Below are 16880 nucleotides of genomic sequence, written 5' to 3'. Positions count from 1 at the left end.
TAAAAAAAAAAAAAAAAAAAAAAAAAAAAAAAGAAATAGCTTCTGAGAAACCCTGGTCTTGGCCAAGCACCAAAGCTACAAGCCAAGAGGCAGCCATCACCAGCATCTAACCCTCCTCTGCAGCTGGTATGCACCATAAAAGACAATTTGGAAACAAAGCAGCTCATCAGACCATAAGAAACACAAAACATGGGAGAGAGGCCCGTGAGTGAGCCAAGGACTAGCAAAGCCATTTTCCTTAGAGATGAAATTCATTAACCGTAAGTGTCCATTAATTTATTGTTGAGGTCAGTTTTCTACCTGGTAATGGGTCAGCCAGGCCCAGAGAGAGAAGGGATACCCGAAATTTTGATTCTGATCTTTTTCTTTCCCTATTTACCACCTCCAGCTTCCACCATGACTCCTAATACCTTCAATCCCCACTAAGCCACCAAGAGCTGAGACCATTCTCCTCCAACTGCCTGCCCACAATGGTGAATCCCCTCATTGGGACATTTCTCTTACCGTCCAATTCCTCCACTGAGATGTTAGCAAGCTGCTCACTATCACTGCCAGCAGAGAGGGAGCGGTTCAGGTAATTCCCCTTATACAATAAGCCAGCTGTCACATGATGGAACGGCATCTTCTCCCTGCTCAAAAGAGATGAGGGAAAGGGAAAAAAAAAAAAAAAACATCATTTGATCCCTCTTTTTAGTTGTATAAAGATTTATGGAATGTAAACTCCCTGAGGGCAGGGACAATTTCATTTTCTTCTTTGTATCTCCAGCTTAAAACAATGCCTAGCACACTTAATAGGCCCTTAATAAGTACTTATTGATTAACTGATTTTCTCCCTCTTTGCTCCATGAGGGCAATGACTATTTAATTTTTGTCTCTGCATCCCCAGAACCCAGCACAATACCTGGCACATAGCAAGCACTTAATAAATGTTTGGTGACATTGATCAAAAGCCTTAAAGTTCATATGATCATAGATTTAGGGTTGAAAGAGACCTTAGACATGATCTATTCCAGACTCCTCATCTTACAGATAGAGGAAACTGAGAAGACCCAGGTAGTAGGCTAAGTGACTTACTCCACCATCGCCCAGGTAGTAAGGGACAGGGGTGTCATTCAAACGCAAGACTCATGACTCCAGACGTAGCTCTCTTTACATAATACTCTCCTACCTCTGTTTCCTCATAGACACAATGAAAAAACAGGCTGACATTATTATCTCTAAGGTCCCCTCTGGCTCTGAATCCTAGAATGCTAGCAAGCACAACCATGTTTTTCAGAGAATGGCTGGTAGGATTGGACAATCCCAGAGGGAAGGTCAGGAAAAAGCTTTGAATGGATAGAATACTGTCTAAGCTGCTTTAGTTTCTAGTCTTGTCTTCTCCTCTCTTAGTCCCTCCATTTCCTTCATTTTTCTCTAAAAAGGAAAAAAAAAAGAATCATTCCCTTTCTATAAGAGACTGGGGATTTTTTGCTTTTGGATCAGATCCATAATTTCTTGAAATTGTCTTCCTTTGTCTTGAATGATACTACATCATCTTAGTTCTCCTTTCGTCTCGGACCAGGATTTAGTCCCAATCCCAGAATCTTGGATTTAGAAGGAACCTCAGAAGTCATCTAGTCCAATTCCTACACAAATGATAAATTCCATGGTACGATATTCCCAAATCTGATCATTTACTTTGGGAATGATGACTGCTATTAACAATAATAATAACTATAATAAAGAACATTAATAGAGATATTACTATATGCCAGAAACTGTGTTAAATGCATTTAAAATTCTTATCTCTAGATGACAAAGTACAGGCCAGGCCCCAGCCAAACTCTCCAAATATTCCCCTCCAAACAACTTTAAAATGATGCCTCAAATCAAATTTTGGAGCCACAATCAACAAAAGGTCAGAAGGGAACATCTTCCAGACTTAGTAAGTTCACAGGAAAGATTGTAGCATCAGAGTGGGTGCAAGCCTAGAGCATGACAAGAACACCAATGAAGAACCTCAAGGAGTCTGTGACAGTGGCAATAGCATCTTTGGGAACTCTCAGTCCATAAATGGTAAAAAGGTTAGACAACTGGTCAGAAAGCAATTACAGGGAATCCTTTGCTGGCACTGGGTACAACTGGTACTGATTGACAACTCTATTTCTCATAAGTAGTGCTGGGTCACAGCTCCATGATGAAGAGAAGCACTTGTGATTAGGGACAAGGGAACAGGGAACTGGTTCAAAATTCCAAGGTCAAGAATGGCACTAGTACTTGTGGCTACAGGGGAATAAGAATGCTTCCTGGGTAAAGGCCAGAGTATAGATCAGAAGAGTAGTGACATCCCAGGATCACACCACCTTGGAATTACAGAAAACTTACTTACACCTAGAACTAGCTCTGAAAACATCAGCACAATAAAGCCTAAAGCCCAGATGAGCAGAGCCCAAATACAACACAAAGTTCAAAGTCAAGAAATACACTGGGGAAAAAATAATTTAACCATAAAAAGCTACTAGAGTGTCATGGATGACCAGGACATAAACTTAAAAGAAGATACCAATGTGAAAACAGCTTCAAGCAAAACCTTAAAGAAAAATGCTAATTGGACCCAAGGCCAATCAGAATTCCTGGAAGAATTAAAAAGAGCTAAGAATAGAAGAGTAAAAAAATGGGGAAAATAAGAGTGATCCAAGGAAATTATGAAAATCCTAGACATCATATTTCAAGAAATAGTAAAGGAGAAGAGGACTCATATATACAAAAATATTTGTGGCAGATCTTTTTGTGGTGGTAAAGAATTGGAAACTGAGGGGATGGCCATCAAATGAAGAATGGCTGAATAAGTTGTGATATGGGATTGTGATGGATATTTGATGAAATATTATTGTACTATAAAAAATTAGTAGGATGATTTTGGAAAAACTAGAGAAAATGTATTTGAACTTATACAAAGTAAAGTGAGAAGAGCCAGGAGAATATCAGTCACAATAACAGCAATGTTGTATGACAATCAGTGTGAATGACTTAGTTATTCTCAGCAAAACAATGATCAAAGACAATTCCAAAGGATTTATGATGAAAAATGCTAACCATTTAGCAGAGAAAGAATTGATGGAATCTGAATGCATATCAAAGAATACTTTTTTTAACTTTATTTTTCTTGGGATTTGGGAGTTTCTTGTTGGCTTTTTTTGTCAAAAAAGTTTTATAATAAGTTTCATATTTAGGGAACTGAGTCAAAATTTTAAAATAAGAGCCATTGCCCAGTGGATAATTGGTCAAAAAATATAGACAGTTCTCGAAAGATGAAATTAAACTCTCTATAACCATATGAAAAAAATGCTCTAAATCACTATTGATTAGAGAAAGACAAATTAAAATAACTCTGAAGTACCATGTCACACCTATCAGAAATGACAAATGCTTGAGGGGATAAGGGAAAATGGGTACATTAATGAAGTGTTGGTGAAGTTTGGACTGCTCCAAACACTTTGGAGAACAATATGAAACTATGTCCAAAGGGCTATAAAACTACTTATACCCTTTGACCCATTGGTAACACTACTAGATCTGTGCCCTAAAGAAATCAAAGGAAAAGGAAAAATACCCTTACATACAAAAATATTTATAGCATCCTTTTTTTATGGTGTCAAAGAATTATACGTTGAGGGGATATGTATCAATTGGAGAATAGCTAAAGAAGTTGTGGCATATGGTTATGATAGAGTACTGTTGTGCTATGACAAAGTAGATGGTTTCAGAAAAACATAACAAGACCCATAGGACCTGATGCAAAGTGAAGTGAGAAGAACCAGGACATCATTGTACACAATAGCAACAATGTTATAATGATAACCAACTGTGAAAGACTTGGCTACTCAGAGCAATACAATAATCCAAGACAATTCCAAAGGACCCACGATGAAAAAGCTCTCCATCTCCGGAAAGAGAACTGATGAACTCTGAGTACAAACTAAAGCATAATTTTTTCAGTTTATTTATTTTTATTTTTTGTTTTGTTTCATCTATTATTTTATTTAATTTATATATATTGCAATATGGCTAATATAGAAATATGTGTTACATGATTTTACATGTATAATTGATACCACGTTATTTTCCTTCTCAGTAAGGAGGGAAAGGGTGGGTGGGAGAGAAAGAATCTGTAACTCAAAATTTAATAAGAAAAGGTCAAAATAAATGAATAAATAATAGAGATAGAAATGTTTTAAAAGAAAAGAACTTAAACCTCAAGTAAAATAAAATAATTATCTCAGTTCATCCTTAAAACTGTGGGAGTTAGATACTATTATGATCCCACTTTACTGATGAAGAAACTGAGGTATACAGCAGTTAAGTGACTTACCTAAGGTCATACTGCTAGTAAGTGATTGAGGCTAGATTTGAACTTGGGTCTTCTTGCCTTCAGACCCAGTGCTCTATCTGCCATGCCATCTCACTATCCCTTCACACTAAGGACGATCAGTGCTGGGTATTTCCTCATTTGTAAGTGAAGGGGACTGGATACTCAGGTGGCTATCTCCCAGGTTTAGTGCCCCATTATGCAATGAGTTTCCATGTTTCCAAATTTCTTTTATAGTTCAAAGGAATCTGAGATAAGCAAGGTCATAGTTGCCTCACATAACTGGCCTCTGCTTTCATTCTTGGCCAAGAGCAATAGTCAGTCTTCAGAAGCCATTTCTAGATGAATTTGGGCTGGGAGAGGGGGCAAGTTTGGGATCTGTGATTTCTTTGATTTAAGGAACTCCCAGTAAGGACATTTCCTCCACCAAAGCAGTTCAGCAAATGTTTTTCAGAAATCAAGTGACTTCCCCAAGATCACACAGCCTGTATGGATCAGAGTCTATATGCATCTGGGTCTTCTTGATGCCAAAGCCAACTCTGCCTACTGTGCTTCATGCTGCATAAACAATATAGTAGCTGGTTCCCCTGCTCCCCCTGCAGAATCTAGTCTAGCAAAACATCCCCCAGTCTCTAAAAGGAGCCCAAAACTTGCAGAAGGCACCTCCAGGGTCACAAAAGGCAATAGAAAGCAGGTGTTAAAAGCCCAGCCCATCCAATGAGTGTCTTCATTTTGCCACTTACTGGCAAAGGGCATCCATCACTCCATCTGTACCATACTCAAGGGGACGTGGCAGAGTTGTGCCATCAATAATCATTTATTATGGTATTTTGCATTCTGTGATGGGCTCAGGTATATCTGTGCCTGTGCACGCACACACACACACATACACACACACAGACTGGATTGACCAGCTGCAGATGTACCCGGCTATGACACAAATTGGTGAACCCGCGCCAAAAGGGAGCTGCTCTTGGGTTCTGGCATAGGATGCCCTCCGACTCCCAAGAATGAGGAAATCATTCTGTTAAATAAAGTCCAGCAACCTCCATAGGGCTGCAGGGCTACCACCAGAACCAAGCAGCAGCCCACAGGAGCCACTAACGGATGCCAAAGAGGAGCTGGCATTTCTCTGGAACTAGAAGGTAAGCTTTATATCAAATTGTCTCCTTGGAATGTTCCTGCCACCCTGGAGAGTAGGACCACAGGCATCATCAACTCCCTTTCAAAGCCGGGGAAACTGAGGCAGAGACTGGGCAGAGAGAACAAAGGGAGGAAGGAGAGAAGAAAGAAGGGTGCACCTCATGGCGTGATGGGAAGAAGGCCGCTGAGTGGAGATCTGGGATCCATCCTAGCTCTGCCACTAAAAACCACAGGACTTGGAGCAAACCACCCGGACCCTCTGGAACTCAGCTTCCTCCTCTGTTAAATACTCAGACATCGAGTCACCACGGGCCCAACAACGGCCTCCGTAGCAAATGAGAGAATACAAAGAGGCCAGAGAATGTGGGGTCAGATTCTGCCTTCATCACTTGGGTGACTTAGACGAGTCAATCACTTCCTTGGGCCTCAGTTCCCTCGTCTATAAAATGAGGTTCATAATAGCACCCACTTCCCAGGGCTATAGGGAGAATAAAATAAGATATTTGTAAAGCACTTTGTAAACCTTAAAGCATTGTAACAATCTTTGTTATTATTAATGAGCCTGAGTTCTCTCATCTGTAAAATTGGGTATACTACCTGTATATAGATAGAGAGATAGAGAGATATTCACATATATGTCTTAAAATACTATTAAAATGTCAAATTCACATATTAGTACTTATCTAATATTTAATTTAATAATTTTGATAATAATATATTCAATATTATTTTATGTAACATATAATTAATATGTAATGATATATTAAATGACAATAAACATAATATATAATAATTTAATGATAAATATAATAAAATAATATAATGTTTTGCAGAAATCAGTTGTCAGATTTATTACCCTACCCCCAAAAAACAAAAGTAGAATAATTTATTCATAACAAATTTAATATTGATTAAATACATTTAATAATAATAAATTCAATCATTTCATTTAATAATTAATATAAAATTCAGTCATTTTTCAGTCAGTCATGTCCAACTTAGTGACCCCATTTGGGGTTTTCAAGATTTTCTTCTTTTTCTTTTTTTTAAACCTTTACCTTCCATCTTTGAATCAATATTGTGTACTGGTTCCAAAGCAAAAGAGCAGTAAAGGCTCAATGGGGGTTAAGTGACTTGCCCAGGGTCATACAGCTAATAGATGTCTCAGATCAGATTTGAATGTACGAAGATGAATTGTCCTGACTCCAGGCCCACCTGATTGCCCATTCCTCATCTGGCAAAGGAGATATTCGACTAGATGGGACCTGAGGTTCCTTCCAGCTCTGGATCTAGAATTCTTGTATCCTAGAACCCCCAAGGAAAGCAACAGTGGGATAGAGTGCTACACTTAGAGTTAGAATCGAGTTCAAATTCTGCCTCACTCACTAGATATGTGACTCTTGGCAAATAATGTAACAAAACTTTGGCTCTTCTTCCTGAGAGCATGCAAGGTTTCCCTGACTTCACAAGGTCCAGCAAAGTAGGATGCCATTTTCTTCATGTTTATTACCAGATTCAAATCCCAACTCTGAATTGGGACTTTGGACAAGTTTTTGAACCTCTCTGAGCCCATATTTGTTCACTTTTAAAATGGAGACATTAAACTAGAAGTCCCTTATAATTCCATACCTATAATAATAATAATAACAATAATAATAATAATAATTTTATTTATACACACACACATATATATATATATATATATATATATAGAGAGAGAGAGAGAGAGAGAGAGAGAGAGAGAGTTTATTGGGTGTCAGGTACTGTACTAAGCTCTTCCAATTGTTATCATATTTGAATCTTACAACCATCCTAAGGGATAGGTGCTATTATTATCTCCCATTTTACAGAGGAAGAAACTGAGGTAGAAAAAGGTTGAGTGACTTGTCCAGGGTCACATAGCTAATAAGTATCTGAGGCCACATTTGAACTCAGAACTTCCTGACTTCATGCCCAGTACCCTATTCAACGTGCCGCCTAGCCGCTATAATCTATAATTAATAATGTGTTCAGAGAAGCTTAACTGGCTTGCCAGGAAAAAAAGTATGCAGAATACATATTCAAGTTTAATCTGCATCATTTATATTTTCTCCATTAATTTCTTATGTCTAGATAATCAACAAAACAATAAATCAAACCCTGATTTGTACTGTTTGCCAAGTTCCATGGTGTAAATGCTTACACTGAAAATTTAATAATCAGCTCTCATGAGCTGGTTCGAGCTGCCTCCAGCACACTCTAGTTTATTATCTAGAGGGATAGTGGGAAACCTTTAGACTCGGTGCTACCTGACGTCTTCTCCAACATCTCAGAGGGGAAAATCTTTCCCATGTCACCCAGGGCCTGAGCACATCTACCTTTTTTCCATATTGCAAATATTTGTCCCCATTGTCACAATTCCTTTCACTGTCCAAAGCTTTGAACTTATAATAAAGGATGTTTGCCACCTTGACAAGAGGGTTCTAGCTCAATCTAATATGGCAGCCTAACAACAAAAATTTGACCTATGCTGCCCACGCTGAGGTCTAATCCCAGGGGAAATGCCAAGATTTTTCTGGAGAAAACTGAGTTCCAAGTGTCTGCCTAGTGAAATATCTCCATACCACATTGATCAGTGACACTTGCCCAGAACTGCATTTCCAACAATCTTTTAATTCAGCTAACAGCAATGCGACAGTCAGAGGCATAACTAGGGTGAGTCAATGAGGGCACTGCCAAATGGTGCACTTGTGGGAGGAGGTCATTGTTCCTCTCATCAGTTGTCTTGGAGCACTTCAAGGACTGGACAGCATCAACATTGCCCTTGCTTCTTTGGGTGGGTAGCCCTGAGTCATTTATCACCTGGATCCCATTATCACAATATCCTCCCATCTTTCTCAGACCCACCTTTCTGACAATTCCTATTGCCACCAACTACTATCTCATCTCCTTCTTTCTACATCCTTCTTCAAGATGGAGACTGGTCCCCTCCTCCAGGCCAAGGGACATGGCTCAAATTCTCTGGGGATGGGATGGGCCATTCCTTCTCCTTGCATAACTGTGCCCAGAGAAGACCAAATTCTGTACTCCTCACCTCCATACTCTCCTCCCCTCACCTGCCATGACCTGAATCTATCCTCAAATTCCAAGTTAGAGCACTGGCTATTTTTGAGGCTGGATCTACATAAAAAGAAGCCCAATCTGGGATTGCCTTTCCTCATTCCAAATAGTTTGCAGGTGATTCAAGGAGTAGGATCTGGGACCATTTTGAGTGACATCAAGCCCCTTTCATCTCCAAATCTGTGAGCCTATGATCCTAAGTCAATCCATGTCAATGGGATTCATGCAAGTCACATCAGTCTTTGAAGTACTGTGGCATGATGTTTAGGGTGATGGATTTGGAGTCAGCAAGACTTGAGTTCAAATTGCATCTCAGAAACTGATTAGCTGTGGGACCCTCAGCAAGTCACTTAGTTGTCCCTTCTCTAAAAGTAGGAGATTGGATTTCTTGGCTTCCCTTCTGACTCAAGAGCTATGAACTTACAGTTTTCTTGTGAACCATAAAGTATTCAGAAGGAGCTGAAAAATGGAGACTATAAGAAATCAGAGAGAAGGAACTAAGCCTCCTGTGTAATCCCCAGAAAGATGAACAGAGGGATATATTGATTATAAGAAATGAATGAGTGAATGAATGAGAAAGCACTCATTAGGCGCTTACTATATGCAAAGTATGTGGGGATACAAATAGAAAAGTAAAATCATTCCTATTCCTGTTTCTAGTCTCTATTCTCAGGGAGCTCACATTTGTACAGTTAGAAATTCTTGAACCCTTGGACTTCATCCCTCAGAAGTCCTTCAGTATTTCCCAGAAATCCTTTCAATCTCTCCACCATGTTGCATGATCACGTTTTATATATATAGTTGTGGGCAACTCTGCCTCTTGCTTCTTCTCTGGTGACCAGGGCTTGGTTAGCTAGCTTTGTTAACTTTAGTTATTATTAATAAACTTTATAAAAATAATAGTTATTGTATATTAATTTTAATCTTAACCCATTCTAATCAGGAAGAAAGCTTACATAGGAGATTTCGCCTTTGAGTCATATGGAAAGGACCTGTGGTGATGCATCTTCTTTTACATCATTTCCATAGATAAAACCATATCTTTGTGATGCTGAACCTTTGACAGTGCCAAGGAATTAGGTGGCAAGGGCTTTTTTCCCCAGATTTGCAATAGCAGTCGCTCCTAGGCAGATGGGAGCCGAAGCACTTGTAGAAGTTGCCAGGTCTCACCTCCACGAGGATTGCTTTATTGATTGATGGCTAAGGAGGTCAGACTAGAAGCAGAACTGATACTACGTGTGTCTGGGTGTTGGAGTGGGGGGTTGTGGCTGCCATTCCCAGGGCTCTTGGCTTACTCGTCTGTCAGTAGTGGTTGGCCAAAGTTTGGTGTTGTCAGTGGCAGGGATGGTAGGTCCCCATTCCATAAGAACTAGCCCACTCAATGATAGTTCTAGAGCAGGAAGCAGGGTCAATGGTCAGGGGAGGAAGAGAGTGGGGATAAGTGCTATTCACAAGGCTCCTGGACTCAGGGTTCTAGACTGGCTCTACTGGGGTCCAAGAGAAACTGGTAGTTGAGATGGCTTGACTTGCCTGGCCCATGCTGCCTTGTGTGTCTCCCATGGGGTACCTTGCTACTTTATCTAAGCTGGCTTACCTGCCCCACTGGTAACAACTGGTCAGCAGCTGCTATTGGCAGTCATGAGAGTGGCTGGCTCCTTCTCTACTAAGGTGCTCTTCTCCATGATGTCTGCAAAGGCCAAACTTGAAACAGCCCAGTGCTTTGGAGGCATATAGCTGTCCTCAGGGCCCTTAGACTTAGCTTTCTATTAGTAACAATTGATCAGTGACCGGTGACCAAAAGACATTAAGGGAGGGACCCTTTCTGCATAAGATGCTCTCTTTGAAGTCTGTAAAGTATGAGCTGAAAGCAAGAATGGGAGTCTTGGGAGGCACCGCTGCCACCTTGGTTTTTGGGTTTGTCTAACCATCAGTAGCAATTGGTCAGCAGTTGTAGTAAGGATGGTGAGTCCCTAATGGCAATGACTGGGCATTTCTTAGGGTGAGAAGTCAATAGTCCTTTGTTTTTCTCCAAACACCACCTTTCTTTCAGTGTCTGACCTTCAACAAGTCACTTAGTGTCTATGAGATGGAATCTTCCAGGGGAGATGGTTGGCAGGTCTATCAGCAGATATATAAATAACTGCAGGACACACCAGGTGGCACGAAGTAGCATTCAGATCCCAGAGGAACACAGAGAGAAAGGAGGAAGCATATGCAAAATCATCCAATGACCAAGATTTATGTTCAACTATCAATAAACTTGGTCCAAAACGAGACCCTAAAGTCATGGCGAGGTTCAGAAGGGCATTGGGTGAAAACTTGGGCACACAGCCATGCATCCATGTGTCTAAACAGATGTGAAGAGTTTCTCAGGAGGCCATGCCCCTTTGGCATGGAGAGGGAAAAAGAATGTGGCTAAGAACTCCACACAGGCATGTAAAAGACTTCTCCTTCCTATAGGAGGGGCTGCTTGAGGACAAAAGAATGCCCTAGAGCAGTGATGGCAAACTTTTTAGAGACTGAGTGCCCAAACTGCACCCTCACAGCACATGTGAGCCACTATCTTACCCCAGACAGGGGAGAGAGGAAGTGCTTTCATTGGGCTTCTGGGCAGAGGGGTGGGTGAAGTCAAAAATATCCTCAGGCATGGTGGAGATGGGGAGGGGAGCAGCTCCCTCCAGCACATATGCCATAGGTTTGCCAGCACAGCCCAAAAGAAGGAAGAATTTTGTTATTGAACAATAAAGCGCCACAGAAAACAGTTGTAGGTTCCATGAACATGAAAGAGAATTGTTTTTAAACTCTTAACTTCCATCTTAGAATCAATACAAAGTACTGATTTCAAGGCAGAAGAGTGCTAAGGGATAGACAATTGGGATTAAATGACTTGTCTAGGGTCACACAGCTAGGGGCCAATTTGAACCCAGGACCACCAATCAGGCCTGGCTTTCTATCCAGAGTCATCTAGCTGCCCAGATTTTTTTTAACCTTAAGTTCTATCTTAGTATCAATTCTAAGACAAAAGAGAAAAAAGGGCTGCGAAATCAAGGTTAAGTGACTTGCCCATGGTCACATCTTTATGGAAATATTTGAGACCCCATTTGAACCCCAATCCTCCCAATTCCAGGCCTGGCACTCTATCCACTGTGCTACCTAACTGCCCCTAATAAGAGAAAATTAAGGCAAGGGTTGGTTGCTTGTCTTTTATACTCAAAGAGAACCAAAATGGCATCCCTATGTCAGGGTCAACATACAGCAAGTCTGACTGTGGCCCATCAGACCAATATGAGTTTGGAAGGCTCTGCCCCGAGACTGAGCATAAATAGCCTGAACATATGAAATGGTGAAGGAGGGGGGAGGAATAGCAGCAAGGAAGCAAGCTTTGCAGGGAAAGGAGGCTTCTTCACCTTCTTCCTTCACCTTCGCTAAGGACCGAAGAGAGAAACTGAAGGATCACAATCGAGTCTCTGGAGGAATAGTGAGAGACGGGCAGGATCGCCAACAAGCATCCATCGGTCAACCGGTCAAAAGCATTTCCTAAGTGCTGACCACGTACACTTTAGACAATGTGGAGAGCAGCTAGAGAGCCGGCCCCACCCCGGACATGCTCTGGCTGGGCAGCCTTAGACAAGACACAACTCGGTGTTATAAAAGATCATTCGTTGCAGAAAAGGTGCTGCCCTAGAGAGGAAGTTTCCTCCTCTGGGTGTACCTGATAGCAGTGAAATGGCAGGTCTGGTTCCTATCTCCATCCCTGGATGCCAGATGTTGTGCCGGGTGCTTGGGACACAAAGGCAAGAATTCAGCAGTCCCTGCCCTTGGGGAGCACGTGTTCTATCAGAAGAAGCCATACGCACATATATTAAGTAAATCCAAAATAAAGGCAAGGCAATTTGAGGAGAGGCACTAATAGCTGGGAGATCAGCAGAAGAACGCTGCCTGCTATTGACTTGTCTTCTCCTATTGTGCTTTCCAAGCAAGAATACAGACACTGGCTCCTTTCCCATCCACCCCGTGGAGCCAAAGCACGCTATGGCCAATGTATTTCGTATTTAGTCATCTCCCCTGGCCACCCCCTCCTAAAGTGACCTGATTTACCAAAGCAAAGGTGGTATCCTGATTCAGAATGAGTTCATTATACATCAATAGATAATTAATTTGTTTGTCCAAGGCGAGTGTCCAAAAGGCAATGATATCTTCAAATTGACTTTGGAAGGACAAAAGATCACCGTTGAACCTTTCCACCCCACCATCCACATGTCCTCAATTGCCCCTTAGGATCAAAGACAGACTTGGAAGGGACCTTCCTGGTCATCTATTCCAACCCTTTATTTAACAGAAGACTCAAAAAGTCATGGGATTGGCCCAGGCCACACGGCTCATAAATGGCAGTCTTGCCCTCCCTCTCATTACTTCTATAGAAGAAGTCTCCAACAGACAAAGACTGGTCCACAATAAGTCTTTATTCACATCATCCCCTCTGCATAGATTTGGGCAAAATCCCAACCCATGGACCACCTTCTCTACAAAATCTCCCCTGACTCTCCAGCCTAGTGATGGGCAACCTTTTGAGTTTGGTGTGTCAAAATGCGCCAAAAAACTGAGCATAACTTGGGTCATGTGTCATTGGAGGAAAAAAAACCACAATTTCATAATATTTATAGTTTAAATAACAAAAATGTATAATTGTAATATATAACTGTATTTAATAAACCAAAATAGGTAAATTAACATAGGTAGAATTGTCATCTATAGTGCACAGAGTGTCTACACGACACTACAGCAAATGTTTCATCCTTGGCATGCGGCCCCAAACTTCTCTGTATGTGGCCGTGTGTCATTGAAAATGGCTACATGTGTCAGTGCTGACATGTGTGTCATAGGTTCGCCATCACCGCACTAGCCTAACCTCCCATGACACATCATTTTATTATTTATTATTAATATTATTAAATATATGATTTATTAATCATCCACATTGCTCATTTGGCTCTTGGTGTAACTTCCTTCATGTTGCCAGTTTTCTTTATTTAGGCACCTGTCCTATCTATTCACCTAGATTTTACAAAGCCTTAGAAAGCAGGATGACCCTCTTTATCATGCCCTAATGTCAACACAGTGCTTGCATAGGAAAGACATTGAATAAGTATCCATGACAATGCTGATGATTGTGAGAGGATGAGTCAATGCATTATCGCCCCTTCACTCCTTCCTAATTCAGACCTATCTAGCCTTCATCTTCATCTTTATCCAGGTCAATCTAGACTGTTCCTGATGCATGACTCTATTTCCCATCTCTGTGCCCATGTCCTGGCTGTCCTCCATGCCTTGAATGCCCTCTCTCTTCCTCTCTACCTCTTGGAATGCTCGCATTCATTCAGGACTCCATTCAAATGCTACCTTCTACATGATCCCTTTCTTGGTATCTTCTGTGGGTCTTCTGGTGTCCTCCTCTCCCAAATCATTCCCCATCTGTTTTATATAAGCCTATATGTAACTGTATTGTCTTCTCCAAAGAAGGGCATGCTCCATTTTACTTCTGTCTGGGCAAATCAATTAACACCCACTGCCTACCCCTTACTGCTCTTCTGCCTTGGAATCAATGCATAGTATTAATTCTAAGATGAAAGGAAAGTGTTTTTTTTTCAAAGGTAGCCACTAGATATCCCACTAGTAATCAAGAGGGAAATGTAATCTCTCCTTGGCATCCTAGACCCTCTTCTGTCTATTTTTCATAAGCCCCTTTACCTACAGTCCATTATACGGGTCTACAAGTTCTATCCAGTAACAAATAGGGTTGGTTTTCAGGACACAATTCAACTCAGAAGGGGTGATTTGGCTCCAGAACAATATTCAACCCAAAAGGTGTTTCTCACTCATCCCAGCTTATAAACGCAAGCTGTTTCACTCAGGTGGATGTTGCTAAATCTCCAGGCAAGCCATCTTGGATATCATTTCATAGCTCTGCACTTGAAGCCTCTCCAAATTGGATTACCTGGGAACCAGGCAGGCACAAAAAGACATACACAGACTTTAGGTTTGCTGGGATTGGGGGGTTTTATTTTTAATTTTTTTTATATATAAATCCACACACTTGGGAAAAAACAATCTAAGTCTTGGGGTTGGAGTCGAGGAGAAGCAAGCAATCCACCTAGTGCAAAGAGACCTTTGAACACTTGAAGTAAAAGCTTCTTACTTGTAGAAGTCTGAATCTTTTGAGTGTGGCACAGTAGGGATACAGTCTTGGACTCAGACAGTCTCGGGGCCAATTTTGTCTATAACACCTATTGGTTATGTGGCCCTAGGAATGTCATTTGGCTTCTCAAGCTGTCGTGGCCAGGGAGGAGATTTCATTTGAAAGTCAAGAAGCCCTTGAGTCAGTCACCTGGTCTATCATCCCCAAAGAGACATCAGGCTCAAACATGAAAGGAAAGATAGTCTGAACTTGGGAATCTGGCAATAATCTCCTTTTCCCTTGTCCTTTCTGCCAAAGGATACATAAAGACAGATGTTCAAAGGGGGATCTTGAACAGGACAAAAGTGAATAATGACACCTGGTCAAGCCTGAATAGCCAATAAGATAGCAGAGCAGGGAGTGAGGACAACAAGAAAACCACAGAAATTCTTTTTACACGATAAAAGATTACAGAAAATGCTAGAATAACATCTGGAATAGGACCACTCACTAGTGGGCAAGTCATTGAACTCGTCTTGACTTCAGTTTCTCACCTATAAAGTGAGGGAGTTGAACCAGATGGTCTCATGGGTCCCTTCCAGATCTAGATCAGTGAACCCATCTATGTGACTTTGGCTAAGTCATATAACTTTCCTGCGCCTAAGCTTCTCATTTATAAAATGAAGCAGACTTCTGAAATCCCTTCCTATACTAAATCTATAATCTTATGATGTTTGAAGGTCCTTCTGTTCTAGAATTATCATCTTAAGACTGATACTCTCAGCGATGGCCCATATCTTTTGAGGCCAAGAAGATAGGCAGCCTACAGTTCTAGCATAGCATCTGACTACAAGCCATTTGGTGGTGGTTTTCAGTCATTTCAGTCACGGCCAACTCTGCATGACCCCATTTGGGGTTTTCTTGGCAGAGATAACAGAGTAGCTTTCCATTTCCTTCTGTAGTCATTTGAAAGATGAGGAAACTGAGGCCAGCAGAGTGAAGTGACTTGTCCAGGGTCACACAGCTAGGAAGTGTCTGAGGCAAGATTTGAATTCAGGAAGATGAGTCTTCTTGACTCCAGGCCAGGGACTCTGTGCACCATGGCACCATCTAGCTGTCTTACTACAAGCCATAGTAATCAATTAAAAGTCAACTCCCTTGCTCAGTACAGACAGAACTGAAGATCACTACCAACCCTACCTGCTCGGTATACAGAATGTTTAATATCATCTTTGAAAAACAAAGGTCAGAACCACATCTCTAGCTGTTAGTCAGGAACTAGATATGGGAGAGGAAATGAACTAAATACAGACAAATTTTTGGTGAGAAAGAAGACTTCCATTAAACAACTATGCACTGTCCTTCTACTTTAAGGAACAGGCAGGTTCCTGAAAGATGCTAAGTGGTACATAGTGCAGACCTTGGGCAAGTCACTTCACCCTGTTTGCCTCAGTTTTCTCATCTGGAAAGTAAGCTGGAGAAGGAAATGGAAAGCCACTCTGGGATCTCTGTCAAGAAAACATCAAGTGGGACAAAAAAATGGAAAACGAGGGAGTGTCCCTCAAACGAGGAATGTCTGAACAAATTGTGGCATATGATGGTGATGGAATACTATCATGCTATAAGGAATGATGAACTGGAGGTTTTCTATATGAACTGGAAGAACCTCCAGGAACCGATGCAGAATGAAATGAGAAGAACCAAGAGAACATTATACACAGCAAGGAAAACACTGTGGAACAATCCAATGTAATGGACTTTGCTACTACAAGACAATCCCAAGGAACTTTATGAGAAAGAATGCTATCCACATGAAGAGAAAGAACTGTGGGACTAGAAACACAGAAGAAAAACAAATGACTTGTCATTTGTTTATACGGATATATGATTTGGGGTTTCAGGTTTAAAAGATTGCCCTATTGCAAAAATGAATAATATGGAAATAGGTATAAGTGATAACATTTGTATAACCCAGTGGAAGTGCTTAATAGATCTGGGAGCGGGGAGGGAAGAGGGGAAGAGAAAGAAAATGAAATATGGAAACATGGAAAAATATTTTTTAAATAAAAAATTTTTAAATAAAGAAGAAAGCAAGAAGGAAGGAAGGAAGGAAGG

General features: G+C 41.0%; 1 protein-coding gene across 1 annotated transcript in view; it reads right to left on the bottom strand.

Moving 5' to 3' along the window:
• Nucleotides 1–16880, bottom strand: part of CALN1 (calneuron 1) — a 521529-nt gene that overhangs the window by 396858 nt on the left and 107791 nt on the right. The window contains exon 3 of the mRNA XM_044673040.1: nt 505–625. Within this exon, the coding sequence (XP_044528975.1) occupies nt 505–625 (121 nt within the window). The remainder of the gene's footprint in view (nt 1–504; nt 626–16880) is intronic.

This window comes from Gracilinanus agilis, chromosome 4 (genome assembly GCF_016433145.1).
Source record: "Gracilinanus agilis isolate LMUSP501 chromosome 4, AgileGrace, whole genome shotgun sequence".
Lineage (NCBI taxonomy): Eukaryota > Metazoa > Chordata > Mammalia > Didelphimorphia > Didelphidae > Gracilinanus > Gracilinanus agilis.
The sequence above is the reverse complement of the archived record's forward strand: the minus strand, read 5'-3'. Positions and strand labels throughout refer to the sequence as shown.